Source organism: Aquarana catesbeiana, linkage group LG01 (genome assembly GCF_042186555.1).
Source record: "Aquarana catesbeiana isolate 2022-GZ linkage group LG01, ASM4218655v1, whole genome shotgun sequence".
NCBI lineage: Eukaryota > Metazoa > Chordata > Amphibia > Anura > Ranidae > Aquarana > Aquarana catesbeiana.
The window spans coordinates 6,041,579-6,060,798 of NC_133324.1; the positions used below are offsets into that span (position 1 = coordinate 6,041,579).

Below are 19,220 nucleotides of genomic sequence, written 5' to 3' on the forward strand. Positions count from 1 at the left end.
CCTGCGGGCAGATAGACAATTACAGGATATTCTCCCTGAGAACCCAAAATTTGTATACAAGAAAGCCCCAACAATTAGAGACATATTAGTGAAAAACGTTGTGGACCCACCCAAGAAACCTTTTACCTTCTTCTCCGGAAACGTTTTTTTCCCATGCAAGAGGTGTTTTGCATGTCTCAGGACCAAACGCCCCAATAAGAAAGTTTTTAGCTTTACGGCAACCAGCACAGGAGAAAACCACGCAATCAAAGACTTTGTTTGCTGTAACACAGAAGGGGCAGTATATGTGCTCGAATGTAGCTGCGGCCTTCAGTACGTAGGGCGCACCAAAAGACCTCTCAGAGTCCGTATCAAGGAGCACGTCAAAAACATCATCAACGGCTATGACAAGCACTGTGTATCTAAGCACTTTCTTACTTGTCACAACAGAGACCCCACTAACCTGAAATTTTGGGGCATTACCCCATATACAAAACACTGGCGGGGAGGCCATAAAGTAAGAACCTTAAGCAAGCTGGAATCCAAGTGGATCTATACCTTGGACACTTTTTGGCCCCGCGGCTTAAACATCGAGTTTGATCTAAACTGTTTCCTGAGTGATTTTTAGAATATTTTAAAACATTTTAAAATTATTTAAAATAATCTGTTAAAATTATTTTAGTGTTTTCAATATGGCTTTAGAATAACCCAAAAGAGATCCTAGACCACCGATCCCCCATGTTTTTATCTGAGAAAGGATTTTTTATATATATAATAAATCATTTATATATATTCTTATATATATTTTTATATACACTGATTCATCTACTTGCCCCTTATATTAGGGAAGCCTGCATATCTAGGCAAGGTTATACTTGCAGCTAGCAGCGGAAACAATATACTAGTTTTCAGGGAATATAATTAAAATAACTTTTATCCTTAAATATTTTTTATTCTTTTAACCAATAAATATAATACTCTTTTTTTATTCCCCTACTTATAAACGATAGGCTGATGTTATTAGTACATTTTAATTTTATTTACTATATGCTAATTTAATTCTCATATACATGTATCCACTATGGTTGAAAATGTTTGTATGTATGTAGATTCATTGTTCTTGCACGGTTAGCATTCCCTCAGTGTCTGCTGCCCCCCTTCCCCTTCGTTTGATCAGTCTACAAATTATGTAGTATAAATTTACTTTGTCCTGCGTTCTTGCAAGACACAATACCATCATTAACATCCTATAGGCAATTATTTCCCTAAAAATAATTCGTTCTCTCTGCCCGCTGGGTTTCCATCATTGGAAACAATGATGTCCTCCTTTGCTGACAGTACAAGAGGTATCGAACCAGCTGACAGCCCTTATTGGCCATTACTCATCAGCTGACATACACCCTGAGTTGAATTAGATCGAAAAAACTCTAGGAAAATGGCCGCCGTAACTCAAATACATAGAACTTCGGGAAAATGGCCGCCCATTGCCGGCCAATACTATACTATTTAAGGACACTATTACAGCCTATACTTATCCCCTGAAGAAGTCACGTGTGGTGTGACGTCACGCGTAGGGACTGGATAGGCTGGATACACTGAAAGAAAGCTACGAGCTCGCCGCTCGTCGGATACAAATACCTTACCGTTCATTTTAAATGTGAGTACCTGCTGTTTTCTGCCTAATAAACGTTGTTACCTTGTAAAACGGAGTTACACTATTGGGTTCCTTTATTCCTGTTTTTAAACATCTCCTGGACCATACCTGAGGGAATCCCACCCCAGGACGGTGAGGAACACGTAGGAGCCGCTAGGTGGAAAAAAACTAAAGAACCAGTTTGGTCATATGCTGTTGCCCCATTCCTATGAGGTAAGGGGCCACTGCTCACTGGAGTGTTTACACACGAAGCTGCATGGAATTTTGAATCACCAGGCACTTTAACTGCTACATGCGCATGTCAGCACCTTATGTCACAAGATTATATTTAAGACTATGGACGTTTTTTTTGTGTGATTCTCCCTCGTTTTTCATTTTTAATCTATTAGGACATTTAATTACCGTTTATTTTTGGAGTTATCATTTGCACATTATTTTTACATTTGTCTGCACGTTTGCACTTTATGGAAAACTTGTTGTTTCACATCATTTAGTTCAGATATCTAGGTTGCACAGTGTTGGCACTATGCACTTTGCTGATTTATGATTGATGATTATGTAATTTCAGTATTTATTTCACTGTTTTTTAGAACAGTCATATTTATGGCTAGTCACGGTGGTTATTTATTTATTAATTAGGCTGTTTATTTATTACCCACATCCACATATTTATTTTTATTTGTATTTTTTAGTTTGCACAGTGGGATATAACACTTGTTTTTATACATCAGTGGCCCTCCAGGCCGGTTTCTTTACTTAATTTATTAATTAGAAGCTCATATAATAGGATTAGCGCGGCACCATCCATCTATACAACATTCATTTAGGCCAAGTGACACCTAATAGGTGCGTGCAGCTGTTCCACTTTTAGCCAACTCCATATCTGATAGCGCAGGAATATTCTTCTGTACAAACACCAGGCAGTGGGTCCAAAATAAATCCCCTAATATACTACAACCAAAACATATCAAAATAGCTTAGAAAAAAACCTCTAGTACATATATACCTTCATATTCATACAAACAAACACATAGATACAGTATATATATATATATATATATATATATATATATATATATATATATATATATATATATATATATATATATATATATACACTGTATACCAAATAGCCATAACTTTATTACCCCTCACCTAATATTGGGTAGGTCCCCCTTTTGCCACCATAACAGCCATGACCTGTCCAGAATTGGGCTTCACTAGACCTCTGAAGGAAAGCTGTGGTATCTGGCACCAAGCCAACCAAGCCATCAGTAGCAGATCCGAGATCTGGAGAATTTGGAGGCCAAGTCGACAGAGCAGTATTTTTAAACGCCATCCACTTTATTGGCTCTAAAACACTCAAATCCAAAAGGAAATGTACTCACAAAAGCAGTGCACATGTTTCCTTTGAACTGGAATTGATTTGCCACTTTAACAGTACATCGCCCCCTTAAGGCATAATATTAGCATCATCTCCACATACAGCTGTGGCCAAAAGTTTTGAGAATGACACAAGTCTTAAATTTTCACAAAGTCTTCTGCCTCAGTTTTTATGATGGAAATTTCCATATCCTTCAGAATGTTATGAAGAGTGATCAGATGAATTGCAATTAATTGCAAAGTTCCTGCTATGAAAATGAGCTTAATCCCATAAAAATACATTTCCACTGCATTTGCGAAGAAGGCTTCCGGTGCCCAAGAAAATCCAGCAAGCGCCAGGGCCGTCTCCTACAGTGGAATCAGCTGTGGGATCGGGGCACCACCAGTGCAAAGCTTGCTCAGGAATGGCAGCAGGCAGGTGGGAGTGCATGTACACGCAATGTGAGGAGAAGACTTTTGGAGAATGGCCTGGTGTCAAGAAGGGCAGCAAATAAGCCATTTATCTCCAGGAAACACATCAGGGACAGACTGATATTCTGCAAAAGGTACAGAGATTGGACTGCTTAGTACTGGGGTAAAGTAATTTTCTCTGATGAATCCCCTTTCTGATTGTCTGGGGCATCTGGAAAAAAACCTTTCCCGGAGACAAAAAGTTGAGTGCTACCATCAGTCCTGTGTCATGTCAACAGTAAAACATCCTGAGGCCATTCACATGTGGGGTTGCTTCTCAGCCAAGGGAGTGGTCTCACTCATAAATTTTGCCTAAGAACACTGCCATGAATAAAGAATGGTACAAAAACATCCTATAAGAGTAACTTCTCCCAACCATCCAAGAACGGTTTGGTGAGGAACAATGTCTTTTCTAGCATGATGGAACACCTTGCCATAAGGCAAAAGTGATAACTAGGTGGCTTGGGAAACAAAACATCAACATTTTGGGTCCATGGCCAAGGAAACCCCAGACCTTAATCCCATTGAGAACTTGTGGTCAATCCTCAAGAGGCGGGTGAACAAAACCCCCCGACAAATTCTGACAAACTCCTCCAAGCATTGATTATGCAAGAATGGGGGTGGCCATCAGCCCAGAAGTTGATTGACAGCATGCCAGGGGGAATTGCAAAGGTCTTGAAAAAGAAGGGCCAACACTGCAAATATTGACTCTTTGCATAAACTTAAGTAACTGTCAAGAAAAGCCTTTGAGACTTGTGAAATGCTTGTATTTATACTTCAGTATACCATAGTAACATCTGACAAAAAGAGCAAAAAACACTGAGGCAGCAGACTTTGTGAAAATTAATATTCTCAATTTTTTTGGCCATGGCTGTACAGCAGAAACAACTTCCAACTTAGCTCCGCCCGATGTGTTTCGCCAAGCCCCTTGTGTCTTAATCATGGGGAAATAGGAGCTATGACTTTTGGCTCCTCTATATATATTGCTACTGATTGTTTCCTATGTAATCATAGTACCACCGCCATACCTAGGTAGGGGTCTGTGGCTGTGTTGGCCATCTTAAAAGTGGGAAAGCTTAAGCTAGAACAGTGATCTTTTATGTATTACTACTCTGGTACCTAATACAGTATTTTTATGGGGATGCCGCCTTCCATGCTGCATAAACAAGGGGTAATAAGGTCTGGGGACTATATTATATCAGACCTCATTTCTTCTATTCCCTAGCAATTTATCAGCTACTGTATTTTAACATGGACGTTAGAAACCAAATAGCCAACTAGTCTAGCCATGGTTCCCCCACCATGTTAAAAATGGCATGTAATATACCGCCTCCATTTTTGGAATGGGCAATCCTGCTGGAAAAGCGATTAGAAGAGCTCCTTCACCCACAATATTCCTTTATATTTAAATTGTTTTAAGGCGTCATATATTAGACGAGAAGCAAATTCACATACAGTATCTTTCTATGCTCAATTAAAACTATAACCAAATACACTGAAATATTAAACTTTACTTATTATATAAAAACTGATCTTAAATAATGTAATATAACAACATGGATGTTGGTGGCAGACGGGCTGGTCTAAGTATTTCTGGGATTTTCACACACAACCATCTCTCGGGTTTACAGATAATGGTGGGAAAAAGAGAAAATATCCAGTGAGCGGCGGTTGTGTGAAGGAAAATGCCTTGTTGATGTCAGAGGTCAGAGCAGAATGGGCGGACTGGTTCCAGATGATAGAAAGACAACAGTAACTCAAATAACCACTCGTTACACCCAAGGTAGGCAGAATACCATCACTGAACGCACAACACATCCAACCTTGAAGCAGATGGACTACAGCAGCAGAAGACCACACCGGGTGGCACTCCTGTCAGCTAAGAACAGGAAACTGAGGCTACAATTGGCACAGGCTCACCAAAATTGGACAATAGAAGATTGGAAAAACGTTGCCTGGTCTGCATTCATAGTATCTAAAATTAAGAAATAGTAAAAAAAATAAAAAAAATTATGTGCCCCCCCCCCCCCCCTTTAGGTCTGGTATGGATTTTAAAGGGAACTCCAGGCCAAAGTGTAAAAAAAAAAAACAGTATGGGGTCCCCCCCAAAATCCATACCAGATCCTTATCCGAGCATGCAGCCTGGCAGGCCAGAAAAGGGGGGTGAGCGAGTTTACCCCTCCTCCTGAACCATACCAGGCCACATGCCCTCAATAAGAGGGCCCCCAGATCCCTCCCTCTTCCTTGTGGCCCCCCCTAAAATAAATAAAAACACTACATGGGTTTTTGTCAAGTCCTTTATTAAAAAAAAAACATAAAAAAAAACAATGTCCCCCGATGTAGATCCATCGTCAATCATGACGCCCATCGGGTAACAGTTCTTAAATGGGTAAGGTGCGGGATCAACCTATGATGTCACTGACCCAGCATGCACGGGTCAGTGACATCACAAAGGGGCAGGGCCACCGGCTGACATCACCAGGTGACCTTGCCCTTTATCTATTTAGGAACTGTCAACTCTGGTCTGGGAGTGTGGCAAGCTTCATGAATGACAATGAATCTACATCGGGGGACATGTATTTTTAAATTTTTTAAATAAAGGACTTGTCAAAAACCCGTGTAGTTTTTTAATTTATTTTTTACACTTTTTTGAGTGAATGAGTAGGGGTACAATGTACCCCTACTCATTCACACAGGAAGTGGGATCTGGGGGCCCCCTTGTTAAAGAGGGCTTCCACATTCTGATATGCCCCCCACCCGCAGACCCCCACAACCACCACCCAGGGTTGTGGGGAAGAGGCCCTTGTCCTCATCAACATAGGGACAAAGTGCTTTGGGGGAGCAACCCTCCCCCAAAGCACCCTTCCATGTTGAGGGCATGTGGCCTGGTATGGTTCAGAAGGGGAGGGGGCACTTGCTCATCCCCCCTTTCCTGGCCTGCCAGGCTGCATGGAAGGGTCTGATATTGATGTTGGAGGGGACCCCATCCCTTTTTAAAAAAAAATTGGCGTGGGGTATTCCTAAATCCATACTAGACCCGAAGGGCCCCCACTGCTTTTTTCATTTATTTTTCAATTGCAGGCAATGATTTTCTTTCATTCAGCTGTCAGCGGGGAAGCCCGTTGACAGCTGATTACTCATCCGATGTTAGGGATGCGGCAGCCGGGTTTCTGGCCCCACTCTTAACTACCAGCTAGTCACTGTGCCCTGATTGGGGAAAGCCTTGCCCAATCAGAGCTTAGAATGCACTGTGCAGCAAACATCCCACTGAGCACCCTGCAAATTCGGGTATTTGCCGGTGTTTTGCTCTGCCCAAACAATTTGCCCAACTCTAGTCTTGAATTCATAAAATTAAAAAAACACAGCTCCAGAAAGGAGGTTCTTATTTTTTTTGTAATCTAAAATATACATTTTGTAATTCCCTTTTAAAACTTTTTTTTTTGTAATGTATAAGAAATGACCTATCAATATGCTGAATGAATAATTTCACATAGCATTAAATGAATATTCCGTGGGAGCCTTGCCAAATGGTGGCTCCTCTGAAACCTTTTACCTTACATCTCAAGGCCAAAGTAAGGAAAAATAGTATAGTTTGATCAAGGTGACCTGATGTAAGGAGCTAAAATTGTCCTTATCGCAGACGAGCTCTCACCTGATTGGTGGATTGGGTGTATATAAGCCAGACAATCCTGTCCATTCTTTGCCGAACTTGATTCGTAGCAAAATGGCAATGCTGTGGTTCCTTTCCTGCCTAGCCCTCCTTAGTGGAGCTTATGGTGAGTATTGACATTCTTTCTGTATATTTGTCTTGTGTTTTAGGGTAGTGATGGCAGGAAAATACCAAGTGACATGACCAGTCCAAAATGACCAGCTCCATCAAATCTATCCCTTTTTATTTTTTTATTTTTAATTTTTTTTTTACCCTTTTAGTATACATCGAATTTGTCCCAACCACGTTTAAATTCACTTACTGTTGGTTGACTCACTAGCTCAGTCAACCATCAGCTGTTCTTTTGGTAAAATAAGGGGTCTCCCCCAAATCAGACTTCAGCCACCTTCCCAGGCTTTCCCGTCCAATGGCTTACCATTTAGATAACCAAGGTCTAGAACTTCCCCTATCATCTCTATGGTCTAAGATGGGGGTCTCCAAACTTTCTAAAGAAAGGGCTAGTTTACTGTCCTTCAGACTTTATGGGGGCTAGACTGTGGTAAGTGGGAGTAGAAAATACCCTAGTGATGGTGGGAGGAGAAATATGCCCCCATCATTGATCTTAGAGGAGGAATAGTGCCCCATCATTGGTATCATGGAATTGAATAGTGTCTCATTTTTGGTATCAATGGAAGGAAAAGTGTCCCTTCTTTGACATCATTAGGAGAAATAGTGCCCCTTCTTTGATGTCAGTGGGCGGAATAGTGTCCCATGGTTGGCGGCAGTGGGAGGAATAACGCCCTATGGTTGGGTTCAGTAGGAGGAATTGTGCCTCATCCTTGATGTCAGTGGGAAGGAATACTGCCCTATTGTTGGAGTCATTGGGAAGAATAGTGTTCCATTGGAGAAATGATGCCCCAGTGTTGGTGTCAGTGGAAGTAATAGTGCATCATTGTAGGTGTCAGTGGGAGGAAAAGTGCCTTGTATCAAAGGGAGGAAATGTGCCCCAAGGGCCGGATAAAGGCAAGCAAAGGGCTGCATCTGGCCCACAGGCCACAGTTTGAAGACCACTAATCTAAGAAACCGGAAGCTACAAGTATTTTGTCACTTCTGGCTTCGGTCCAATGTGAACAAGCTGTTACTGGCTCTTGAAAGCATCTGATCTCGGGATTTTGCTTGATGCAAATGGTGTTCGCACCACACATGTGAGGTATCACCGCAAAAGTTATAGCCAGAGCACTAATTCTAACACCAGACTTCCTGTGCAACTCTAAACTGGTAAGAGTCGCCTATGGAGATTTTTAAGTACTGTAAGTTGTCGCCATTCCACGAGCGTGTGCAATTTTAAAGCATGACATGTTAGGTATCTATTTACTCGGTGTAACATCATCTTTTATATTTTACCAAGCAATTGGGTATTATATTGTGTTTTTGTGCACTGAAATTCAATAAAGTGTATCTTTTCCTAAAAAAATTGCATTTGAAAAAAATACCATTTGACATAAAAATTGCAACATCTGTGTCCCCATTGGGGAGATTCTCCCTTTCCATTGTCACCAAGACCGATGGAGATGGGAAATCTATCAGTTGTCACCAGAACAAGGGTCGAGGGTAAACCTTTCAATGGAGACCTCTTCTTCGAAGACAACTTTCTAATAGGGCAATTCCCTTCGCTTTTTAGTGATTTCCTCTTAAATCCTCTTAGTCACTTCATGTTAAATCTCTAGAACCAAAAGCATAGAGAATTCTCCCCAACAGGACATGGGAAGCAAACAATAAACCGTGAGGGGAGTTCATTTTTACTTTATATGAAACTAAAGAAGGTATGGAATTTGTGAGATTTTTGGGTTGTAGGGTTATAGAGCTAAAAGTAATAAAAAAAGTAAAAATCCAAATTAATAACATCATCTATAAGTATAAATATATTGGAATATGACATTGTGTCAGTATAAATTTACTAACAGTTAATATTGATGTTTTCCCCAGGCTGCGGTGTTCCCGCAATCAAGCCCATTATCTCCGGCTATGCTAGGATTGTGAATGGTGAGAATGCTGTCTCTGGATCTTGGCCCTGGCAGGTGTCTCTGCAGGTACGACCAAACATTTATTCCTTCTTATTCTGGTCCTGAACATTATATTACAATGTGAGAGAGGAACTTGAGAGAGTTTTGCCCATCTTCCTTGTTACTCTTCTCTAACACCGTATATTTCAGAGAAACTAGAGAGATTTCAGAAAGTCAAATGGTCAAGGGTTTGTAATGTGCGATTTGTAATGCAATGATATGGTGGACCTGGTGGGAGCCCATTACTGCACCCTATAAAATAACATAGTACATCCAAGCACAGAGCAGAGACATACATATACATACCAGTTTTCAATCTGTGTAGGCACATTAAATGAACTGCCCTACTCAAGTTTAAAACAGGACTTACTGATGGGTTTTGATGCAATTATCAGGTGCAGGTGGACCAGGTAGGAGCCCATTACCGCACCCTTTAAAATACACTTAAACTGCAGCATGCAGGAATCTTTGAACAGGCACAGCATGTTATATCCATACACAGAGCAATAATCTATGCAAGTTTTCCACCTTCTGCCTGCTATGTGTAGGTGTGTTACATTTACTGCATCAATCAGGATTAAAAAAAAGCCTTGCTGAGGGGTAATATGAAGGCTAAGAATGCCATAGCAGCTCATAAATACCCACAGACACATTTTAGCTAATAAAAAAAAGTCCAACAATTTTTAAAAGGTGGTAAATCTGACTTGTGCCATCACCTATAGTGCTCATGCTTTACATGCAACGTGCAGCTGTGTTACATTGTGTTGTGGTCTTCAAGTCTGAAATAAGCCATAAAACAGGGAAAAGTGAAGCTAAGCTTCCCAACAAGCTTAAAGCCACTCACAGATCCTATTAGTTAAGCTAGACTTTTTTGAACACCCTATAGCCAGCCAAGGCCCATGACATAATATATGTAATATGTCATGACCCTGACTATGTTTCTTTATTGTAAGCCTAACATAATTCCAAGATAGCATTCATGTAATGTATATGGGAAAGAGGAGTTTCATAGAATAAGTAAAATGATCTGTAAATAAAGCAATGATCTGACGATTCTTCTTACTCTACAGACCAGCTCTAGATCCCACTTCTGTGGTGGTTCTCTGATCAACAATCTCTGGGTTGTCACTGCTGCCCACTGCGGAGTCACGTGAGTCTTATATGATAACATTCTACTGCAAAGTTAGCGTTCACTGCAATGTTTCACTGGTAATCTGTCCATCCAGAGCCTCTGGTTTATACACCAGATACATCCTAAATATAGTACAATGTATCCAACTGTCCATCCAGACCCTCTGGTTTATAAACCAGATACATCCTAAATATAGAGCCATTTATCCAACTGTCCATCCAGACCCTCTGGTTTATAGACCAGATACATCCTAAATATAGAGCCATTTATCCAACTGTCCAACCAGAACGTCTGGTTTATAGACCAAATACATCTTAAATATAGAGCCATTTATCCAACTGTCCATCCAGAGCCTCTGGTTTATAGGACAGATACATCCTAAATATAGAGCCATTTATCCAACTGTCCATCCAGAGCCTCTGGTTTATAGGACAGATACATCCTAAATATAGAGCCATTTATCCAACTGTCCATCCAGAGCCTCTGGTTTATAGGACCAGATACATCCTAAATATAGAACCATTTATCCAACTGTCCATCCAGAGACTCTGGTTTATAGACCAGATACCTCCTAAATATAGAACCATTTACCCAAATATCCATCCAGAGCCTCTGGTTTATAAACCAGATACCTCCTAAATATAGAACCATTTATCCAACTGTTTATTCATGCCAGTCCAACACATGTATACCATGGCTTCTATAGAGTTGTGCTTTTTGGGTAATGGGACAGGATAACTAGACAGGTAATGGTGCTGGGACTTAATTAAGAAAATTATGACCCTTTTGTCCAAAAAAAGGCAATGTTAACTTTGGACATGGGTGTGTAATATTTCTTTAAATGTGTCCGCAGTCTATGTCTACAGCCTTGTTGATTTTCAGTTATAAACCTAGAAAGTGCTGGGAAATGTTCTGGTCTGTGAAAAATTCTGAGATTAAATATTAGAGGTGACATCTGAATTATCAAATCAGCCTTATGGCAACTAATGACCATTTTTCTCTTCCATCCAGAACTGCCCACACTGTGGTCCTGGGTGCATATGACCGATCCCTGACGACTGAGGCCACCCAGAGAATTGCTGTCGGCAGAGTAAGTTTTTTTTTCAATATAGAGAGATAATCAGCCATAGACAGTAACTGCTCTGTTTGTCTTTTTCTAAAACGTTAGACATCAATCATCTACTCTATTGGATAAAATTGAAAATCTACAGGTTCTTTGTACGAAGGTTGGATTCACCTACATTTCCAGGAATTTCATTCTAACATAATTTTTCTCAGGCCTTCAGACACCCCAATTACAATTCTCAGACCATCATCAATGACATCACCCTGATCAAGTTGGCCACTCCCGCCACCTACACCAGCCGCATTTCCCCCGTGTGTCTTGCTGCCACCGTTGATGTCTTCAATGGAGGAGAAAGATGTGTCACCACCGGATGGGGATACACCAGTGCTGCCGGTAAGGGAATTAGATATTCTGCCAAAAAAAAAAACATAATCAATTTGTGCGTTTGAGATGAATGTTGTATACTGCACCCAAAATTGCCCCAAAAAAACAAAGATGAGATTTTAAAGTGTATGTAAAGCTAAATAACTACACTATTTGTATCCTTTAGTAGACATTTTTATTTATTTTTATACAGAAGCCATCCATGCCCTATAAATACCTGGTGATCGTGCCAATCTTCTACCGATTCAAGGGCCTCCTGTTCCGTACTGACCATGTTAAACATGGCACAGTGTGCCTGTAGTTCAGTAATTAGCTTGTGACATCACAGAATGACACACCCCCTGCCCAACCCTGCTCAGGCTTGATTGGCAGTGTCTCCAGGTAGAAGTCATGTGCCGTCAAATCAGCTGCAATTTGTGTGTGAGCAGGGGATTGGACGATCAGTAGCCAATCACAGCCTATTCAAGTCAATGGGTGGATCTTTCAGCTGTAATCCCAACCCACCCAGCAGAAGGACTCTGGGTAGGAAGCTTTGTGGTCATGTGACAACTGTATAATATCTTTCATTTCAGGCTTTTGTTTTTTTTTCGGCACATTGTTAGGACATTTTACATAATGTGGAGTGTCTATAATGTGATGGCTTGTTTGTTGTAGACTTCACACATTTTGACCTTTTTGTATAGGAATAAGCCCAGTAACAAGCATACTGTGCTCCTCTAGAGTGCAGTGAATGAATAAGGCTGAGCCATCATAGACGTTAGATGTGATTTTGTTGGGAAGTTGTTGGGGACTCAAAGTTCCACATAGAACCGCTGTGATGATAAGGTTGTTGCACATTTTTCATAATTTTTTTCATTCTCCCTTTTCTCACTTGTAGTTCAAGTCACCCCATCCAGGCTTCAGCAGGCATCTCTTCCTCTCCTGACCACCACCAACTGCCAGAGCTACTGGGGAACCAACATCAAGGACACCATGATCTGCGCCGGTGCCTCCGGTGTCTCCTCCTGCATGGTACGATGACTTTTGCTACTAGCTACCGTTCCTCGGCTAGGGAACCAGAATCCATGGCTAAGGGATCCCAAGCCCATGTGGTTCGGCTCCTCGAAGGATCGGGCTGGTGTTTCTACAAACCAGTGTACATTATTGCTAAAGGAAACCTGCCAGAGGCGTTAATAAGAATGTATAATAGGTTTTGTCCAATTATGTTTTCTTTTTACATCTAGAGAAACTACTTCCATCTAAGGACCTAGCACGGGACTATTAAATGATGGGGGTGGAGCTTAGCTCTGTAGGGTGGGGCATAGATCGGTGCCATATGTATATATAGAATTCAGGATCCAGAGACTCTCCAGGCACAGAAAAGGTCCATTTAGGAACTTCTTGCTCTATAAAAATTTAGTGTTGTATCAAATTTACAAAGTTCTAAACTGCTTAAAAACAAAAATCATAGTAAAATCAAGGATACATTTCTGTTACTCTTCATGCAGCAAAGCCTAGTACATTCTCTGAACTTCTGAGGTCTCCAGTCGGAAACATCACCCTTTTTTCTGCTTCCATATATGATCCCAGGGCTGGTAATCACTGGCTGGTTTAAATCATTAATTCTGTACCATAGCTGTAAGTAGATCAATATTCTTCATGGGTGGGCCCTACAGTAGGGGGCACACAGCTCAGACCAACAGAACCTTTTTTAAGGTGAAATATTCATTGTGTGGGAGTTCTCCTGTGACGTCTCTTCTTTTCTTTTTCAGGGTGACTCTGGTGGACCTCTTGTGTGCCAGAGGAACGGAGCCTGGACCCTGGCCGGTATTGTGTCCTGGGGCAGCTCCTCCTGCTCTACATCCACCCCAGCCGTCTACGCCCGCGTCACCGCCCTCAGATCCTGGGTGGACCAGACTCTTGCGGCTAACTAAATAACCTTTAATCCATTCATGGTACTCAATAAAATAACTTTGTAATAACTATTTTGTTTTGGATTCCTTTGCCTAAATGTGTTCACTAGGGATGGGCGAACGGTTCGGCCCGAGCATAAATTCGGGCCGAACTTTGGTTGTTCGGATGTTCAGCGAACAATATGCGGTGTTCGGGGTAAATTCGAAAGCCACTAACATGAAAAATCAAAAGTGTTAATTTTAAAGGCTAATATGCAAGTTATTGTCATAAAAAGTGTTTGGGGACCTGGGTCCTGCCCCAGGGGACATGTATCAATGCAAACATTTTTTTTTAAAACGTCCATTTTTTTTGGGAGCAGTGATTTTTTTAATGCTTAAAGTGAAACAATAAAAATTAAATATTCCTTTGAATATCGTGCCTGGGGGGGTGTCTATAGTATGCCTGTAAAGTGGCGCATTTTCCCCGTGTTTAGAACAATACCGCAGCAAAATGAAATTTCTAAAGGAAAAATTGTCATTTAAAACTGATCGCAGCTGTAATGAATTGTCGGGTCTCGGCAATATAGATAAAACTCATTGAAAAAAAGAGCATGGGATCCCCCCCAGTCCATTACCAGGCCCTTTGAGTCTGGTATAAATATTAAGGGGAACCCCGAACAAAAATGTATAAAAAAAATTGTGTGGGGGCCCCCCAAAATCCATACCAGGCCATTCGGGTCTGATATGAAAATTAAGGGGAACCCTGCAACAATTTTTTTTTTAAATGGCGTAAGGGTCCCCCCAAAATCCATACCAGACCTGAAGGGTCTGGTATGGATTTTAAGGAGAACCCTGCCCCAAAATTAAAAAAAAAATGGCGTAGGGGTCCCCCCCAAGATCCATACCAGACCCTTATCCGAGCACGCAACCTGGCAGGCCGCAGGAAAAGAGGGGGGGATGAGAGAGCACCCCCCTCCTGAACCATACCAGGCCACATGCACTCAACATAGGGCAACCCCCCAAAGCACCTTGTCCCCATGTTAATGGGGACAAGGGCCTCATCCCCACAACCTTTGCCTGGTGGTTGTGGGGGTCTGCGGGCAGGGGGCTTATCGGAATCTGGAAGCCCCCTTTAACAAGGGGACCTTCGAGATCCCAGCCACCCCCCTGTGTGAAATGGTAACGGGGTACAAATGTACCCCTACCATTTCACAAAAAAAATGTTAAAATGGTAAAAATGACATGACACTGCTTAGGGACAAGTCCTTTATTAAAAAAATAAAAAATTAAAAAATAAAAATGTCCCACGATGTCCATTCATCTTCTTATATCGCCTGCCAATGGACCGAAAAAGAAAAAAAAAATCTGTGACAATCCGCCTCCATGGGAGGCTTCAGCCATGTGACGCTTCATCGCCTTTGAAGTTCTTATATAACTGAGAGTGGGGCCACCCGGTAATGTACCTGGGTAACCCCGCCCCCTCTGACGCCAAGGGGACTTTCCCTATGGCTTCCCCATGGCATCAGAGGGGGCGGAGTCACCTGGGTATGTCACCGGGTGGCCCTGCCCTCAGTTATATAAGAACTGTCAAAGGCGATGAAGCGTCACACAGCGGGAGCCTCCCATGGAGGCCGATCGTGGCGGATTTTATTTTTATTTTTCGGTCCGTCGGCGGAGCGATATAAGAAGAAGAATGGACATCGTGGGACATTTTAATTTTTTTATTTTTTAATAAAGGACTTGTCCCAAGCTGTGTCTTGTTTTTTTTAAACATTTGTACACTTTTTTGTGAAATGGTATGGGTACATTTGTACCCTGTTATTTCACACAGGGGGAGGCTGGGATCTGGGGGTCTCCTTGTTAAAGGGGGCTTCCAGATTCCGATAAGCCCTCCCTGCCCGCAGACCCCCACAACCACCGGGAAAAGGTTGTGGGGATGAGGCCCTTGTCCCCATCAACATGGGGACAAGGTGCTTTGGGGGGCTACCCCAAAGCACCCTCCCAATGTTGAGGGCATGTGGCCTGGTACGGTTTAGGAGGGGGTCCGCTCTCTCGTCCCCCCCCTGCGGCCTGCCAGGTTGCGTGCATGCATAAGGGTCTGGTATGGATTTTGGGGGGACTCCTATGCCATTTTTTTTTAATTTTGGCACAGGGTTCCCCTTAATTTCCATATCAGACCTGAAGGGCCTGGTATGGATTTTAGGAGGACCCCCAAAGGGCCTGGTAATGGACTGGGGGGGATCCCATGCTCTTTTTTTCAATGAGTTTTATCTATATTGCCGAGACCCGACAATTCATTACAGCTGCGATCAGTTTTAAATGACAATTTTTCCTTTAGGAAAGTAATTTTGCTGCGGTATTGTTCTAAACACGGGAAAAATGCGCCACTTTACAGGCATACTATAGACACCCCCCAGGCACAATATTTAAAGGAATATTTCATTTTTATTGTTTCACTTTAAGCATTAAAAAAAAATCACTGCTCCCGAAAAAACGTTAAAGTTTTTTTTTATAAAGTTAAAACCACATCTCATCTTATTATTTCTTAAAGAAAAATGCATTAACATAAAAAAAGTGTCAAATTGTATTCCAGAATGATGTCACTCTTGATTTTAGCATTTGAGCTTGACGCGTTTCGCCGCTGAGCATCTTCTTCATGAGGGTCTGTTGTTTAATGCACATTGGTACATTTTTTTAATTGTGACACCCAATCTGGATGTATACCGTATCTGAAAATCACATCATCTAAAATCGATGTATAAAAATAAAGAAACATGTTGCAAATAAATAAAATACCAAACCCCCCCCCCCCCCCCAGAAGACATAGAACTAATAAACTGTTCATACATGGAGGATGTGCAGAAGTCGAGGTTAGGGAGCAAGAAAATAAAGTGGGGCCATCTGTTCTGTGGGGGGGGGGGGGGGCACTGGGGAAAAAAGGACATACAGCACCAGGCAGTGGGTCCAAAATAAATCCCCTGATATACTACAACGGAATCATATCAAAATAGCTTAGAAAAAAACCTCTAGTACATTTATACATCCATAATCATACAAACACATAGATACAATATATATCTATATATATATCTATATATATATATATATATAGATATATATATATATATATATATCTATATATATATATATATATATAGATATATATATATAAAATATATATATATATATATATATCTATATCTATATCTATATCTATATCTATATAGATATAGATATATATCTATATCTATATAGATATAGATATAGATATATCTATATCTATATAGATATAGATATATATATATAGATATATAGATATAGATATGTACTGTATACAAATCAGCCATAACTTTATTACCCCTCACCTAATATTGGGTAGGTCCCCTTTTTGCCACCATAACAGCCATGACCCGCCCAGGCTTGGGCTCCAGTAGACCTCTGAAGGAACGCTGTGTTATCTGGCACCAAGCCATCAGTCGCAGATCCTTTAGGTCTTCTAAGCTGGGAGGTGAGGCCTCATTGGATTTAGATCTGGAGAATTTGGAGGGAACAGAGCAGTATTTTTAAACGCCATCCACTTTATTGGCTCTAAAACACTCAAATCCAAAAGGAAATGTACTCACAAAAGCACTGCACGGGTCTCCTTCGCACTGGAATTGATTTGCCACTTTAACAGTACATCGCCCCCTTAAGGCATAATATCAGTATCATCTCCACATACAGCCGTGGCCAGAAGTTTTGGGAATGACACAAGTCTTAGTTTTCACAAAGTCTGCTGCCTCGGTTTTTATGATGGCAATTAGCATCTACTCTGGAATGTTATGAAGAGTGATCAGATGAATTGCAATTAATTACAAAGTCTCTCTTTGCTATGAAAATTAACTCAATCCCATAAAAAAAAAAAATTTCCACTGCATTTGCGAAGAAGGCTTCAGGGCGCCCAAGAAAATCCAGCAAGCGCTAGGACCATCTCCTACAGTGGAATCAGCTGTGGGATCGGGGGAACCACCAGTGCAGAGCTTGCTCAGGAATGGCAGCAGGCAGGTGGGCGTGCATCTACACGCAATGTGAGGAGAAGACATTTGGAAGATGACCCGGTGTCAAGAAGGGCAGCAAAGAAGCCATTTCTCACCAGGAAAGACATCAGGGACAGACTGATATTCTGCAAAAGCTACAGGAAATTGACTGCTGAGTCCTGGGGTAAAGCCATTTTCTCTGATGAACCCCCTTTCTGATTGTTTGGGGCGTCCGGAGAAGAAAAGTTGAGCTCTACCATCAGTCCTGTGTCATGCCAACAGTAAAGCATCCTGAGGCCATTCACATGTGGGGTTGCTTCTCAGCCAAGGGAGGGGGCTCACTCATAATTTTGCTTAAGAACACAGCCTATGATAAAGAATGGTACAAAAACATTCTCCAAGAGCAACTTCTCCCAACCATCCAAGAACAGTTTGGTGAGGAACAATGTCTTTTCCAGCATGATGGAGCACCTTGCCATAAGGCAAAAGTGATAACTAAGTGGCTTGGGGAACAAAACATCGAAAGCTTGGGTCCATGTCCAGGAAACTCCCCAGAACTTAATCCCATTGAGAACTAACAAACTCCAAGCATTGATTATGCAAGAATGGGGGTGGCCATCAGTCAGGATGTGGCCCAGAAGTTGATTGACAGCATGCCGGGGGGAATTGCAGAGGTCTTGAAAAAGAAGGGTCAACACTGCAAATATTGACTCTTTGCATAAACTTAAGCAATTGTCCAGAAAAGCCTGGTCTGATGAGTCTGGATTTCAGCTGCGCCATTCAGATTGTGGGGTTAAAACTTGGCGCATGGATCCATCCTGGCTTGTATCACCAGTTCAGGCTGGTGGTGGGGGTGTAATGGTGTGGGGGATGGGATATCACCGGTTCAGGCTGGTGGTGGGGGTGTAATGGTGTGGGGGATGGGATATCACCGGTTCAGGCTGGTGGTAGAGGTGTAATGGTGTGGGGGATGGGATATCACCGGTTCATGCTGGTGGTGGGGGTGTAATGGTGTGGGGGGATGGGATATCACTGGTTCAGGCTGGTGGTGGGGGTGTAATGGTGTGGGGGATGGGATATCACCGGTTTAGGCTGGTGGTGGGGGTGTAATGGTGTGGGGGATGGGATATCACCGGTTTAGGTTGGTGGTGGGGGTGTAATGGTGTGGGGGGGTGGGGTATCACCGGTTCAGGCTGGTGGTGGGGGTGTAATGGTGTGGGGGATATTTTCTTGGCACACTTTGGGCCCCCTTAGTACCAATTGAGCATGATTTAATCACCACGGCCTACCTGAGTATTGTTGCTGACCATGTCCATCCCTTTATGACTACAGTGTCCCCCATCTTCTGATGGCTCCTTCCAGCTGGATAATGCACCACGTCACAAAACTCCAATCATCTCACCACTGGACAATGAGGTCCCTGTACTCCAATGGCCTCCACACTCACCACATCTCATCCAATAGAGCCCCTTTGGGATGTGGTGGAACGGGAGATTGGCATCATGGATGTGCAACCAACAAATCTGCAGCAACTGCGTGATGTTATCATGTCACTATGGAGCAAAATCTCTGA

At 42.1% G+C, this 19,220-nt stretch overlaps 1 protein-coding gene across 1 annotated transcript; it reads left to right on the plus strand.

The window, feature by feature from the left end:
* Nucleotides 1-7,190: 7,190 nt before the first annotated feature.
* Nucleotides 7,191-13,673, plus strand: LOC141124115 (chymotrypsinogen A-like). The gene is made up of 7 exons (XM_073612196.1): nt 7,191-7,242; nt 9,102-9,205; nt 10,249-10,328; nt 11,322-11,400; nt 11,589-11,769; nt 12,638-12,771; nt 13,512-13,673. Exons 1-7 carry the CDS (start codon nt 7,191-7,193, stop codon nt 13,671-13,673), a joined length of 792 nt encoding a protein of 263 aa, XP_073468297.1.
* The last annotated feature ends 5,547 nt before the right edge of the window (nt 13,674-19,220 follow it).

Coding starts and splice junctions, on each gene's coding strand:
- LOC141124115 (XM_073612196.1), top strand. CDS start 7,191: ATGGCAATGCTGTGGTTCCTTTCCTGCCTAGCCCTCCTTAGTGGAGCT. Junction 9,206..10,248: donor CCTGGCAGGTGTCTCTGCAG/GTACGACCAAAC, acceptor CTTACTCTACAG/ACCAGCTCTAGATCCCACTT. Junction 11,401..11,588: donor AGAGAATTGCTGTCGGCAGA/GTAAGTTTTTTT, acceptor AATTTTTCTCAG/GCCTTCAGACACCCCAATTA.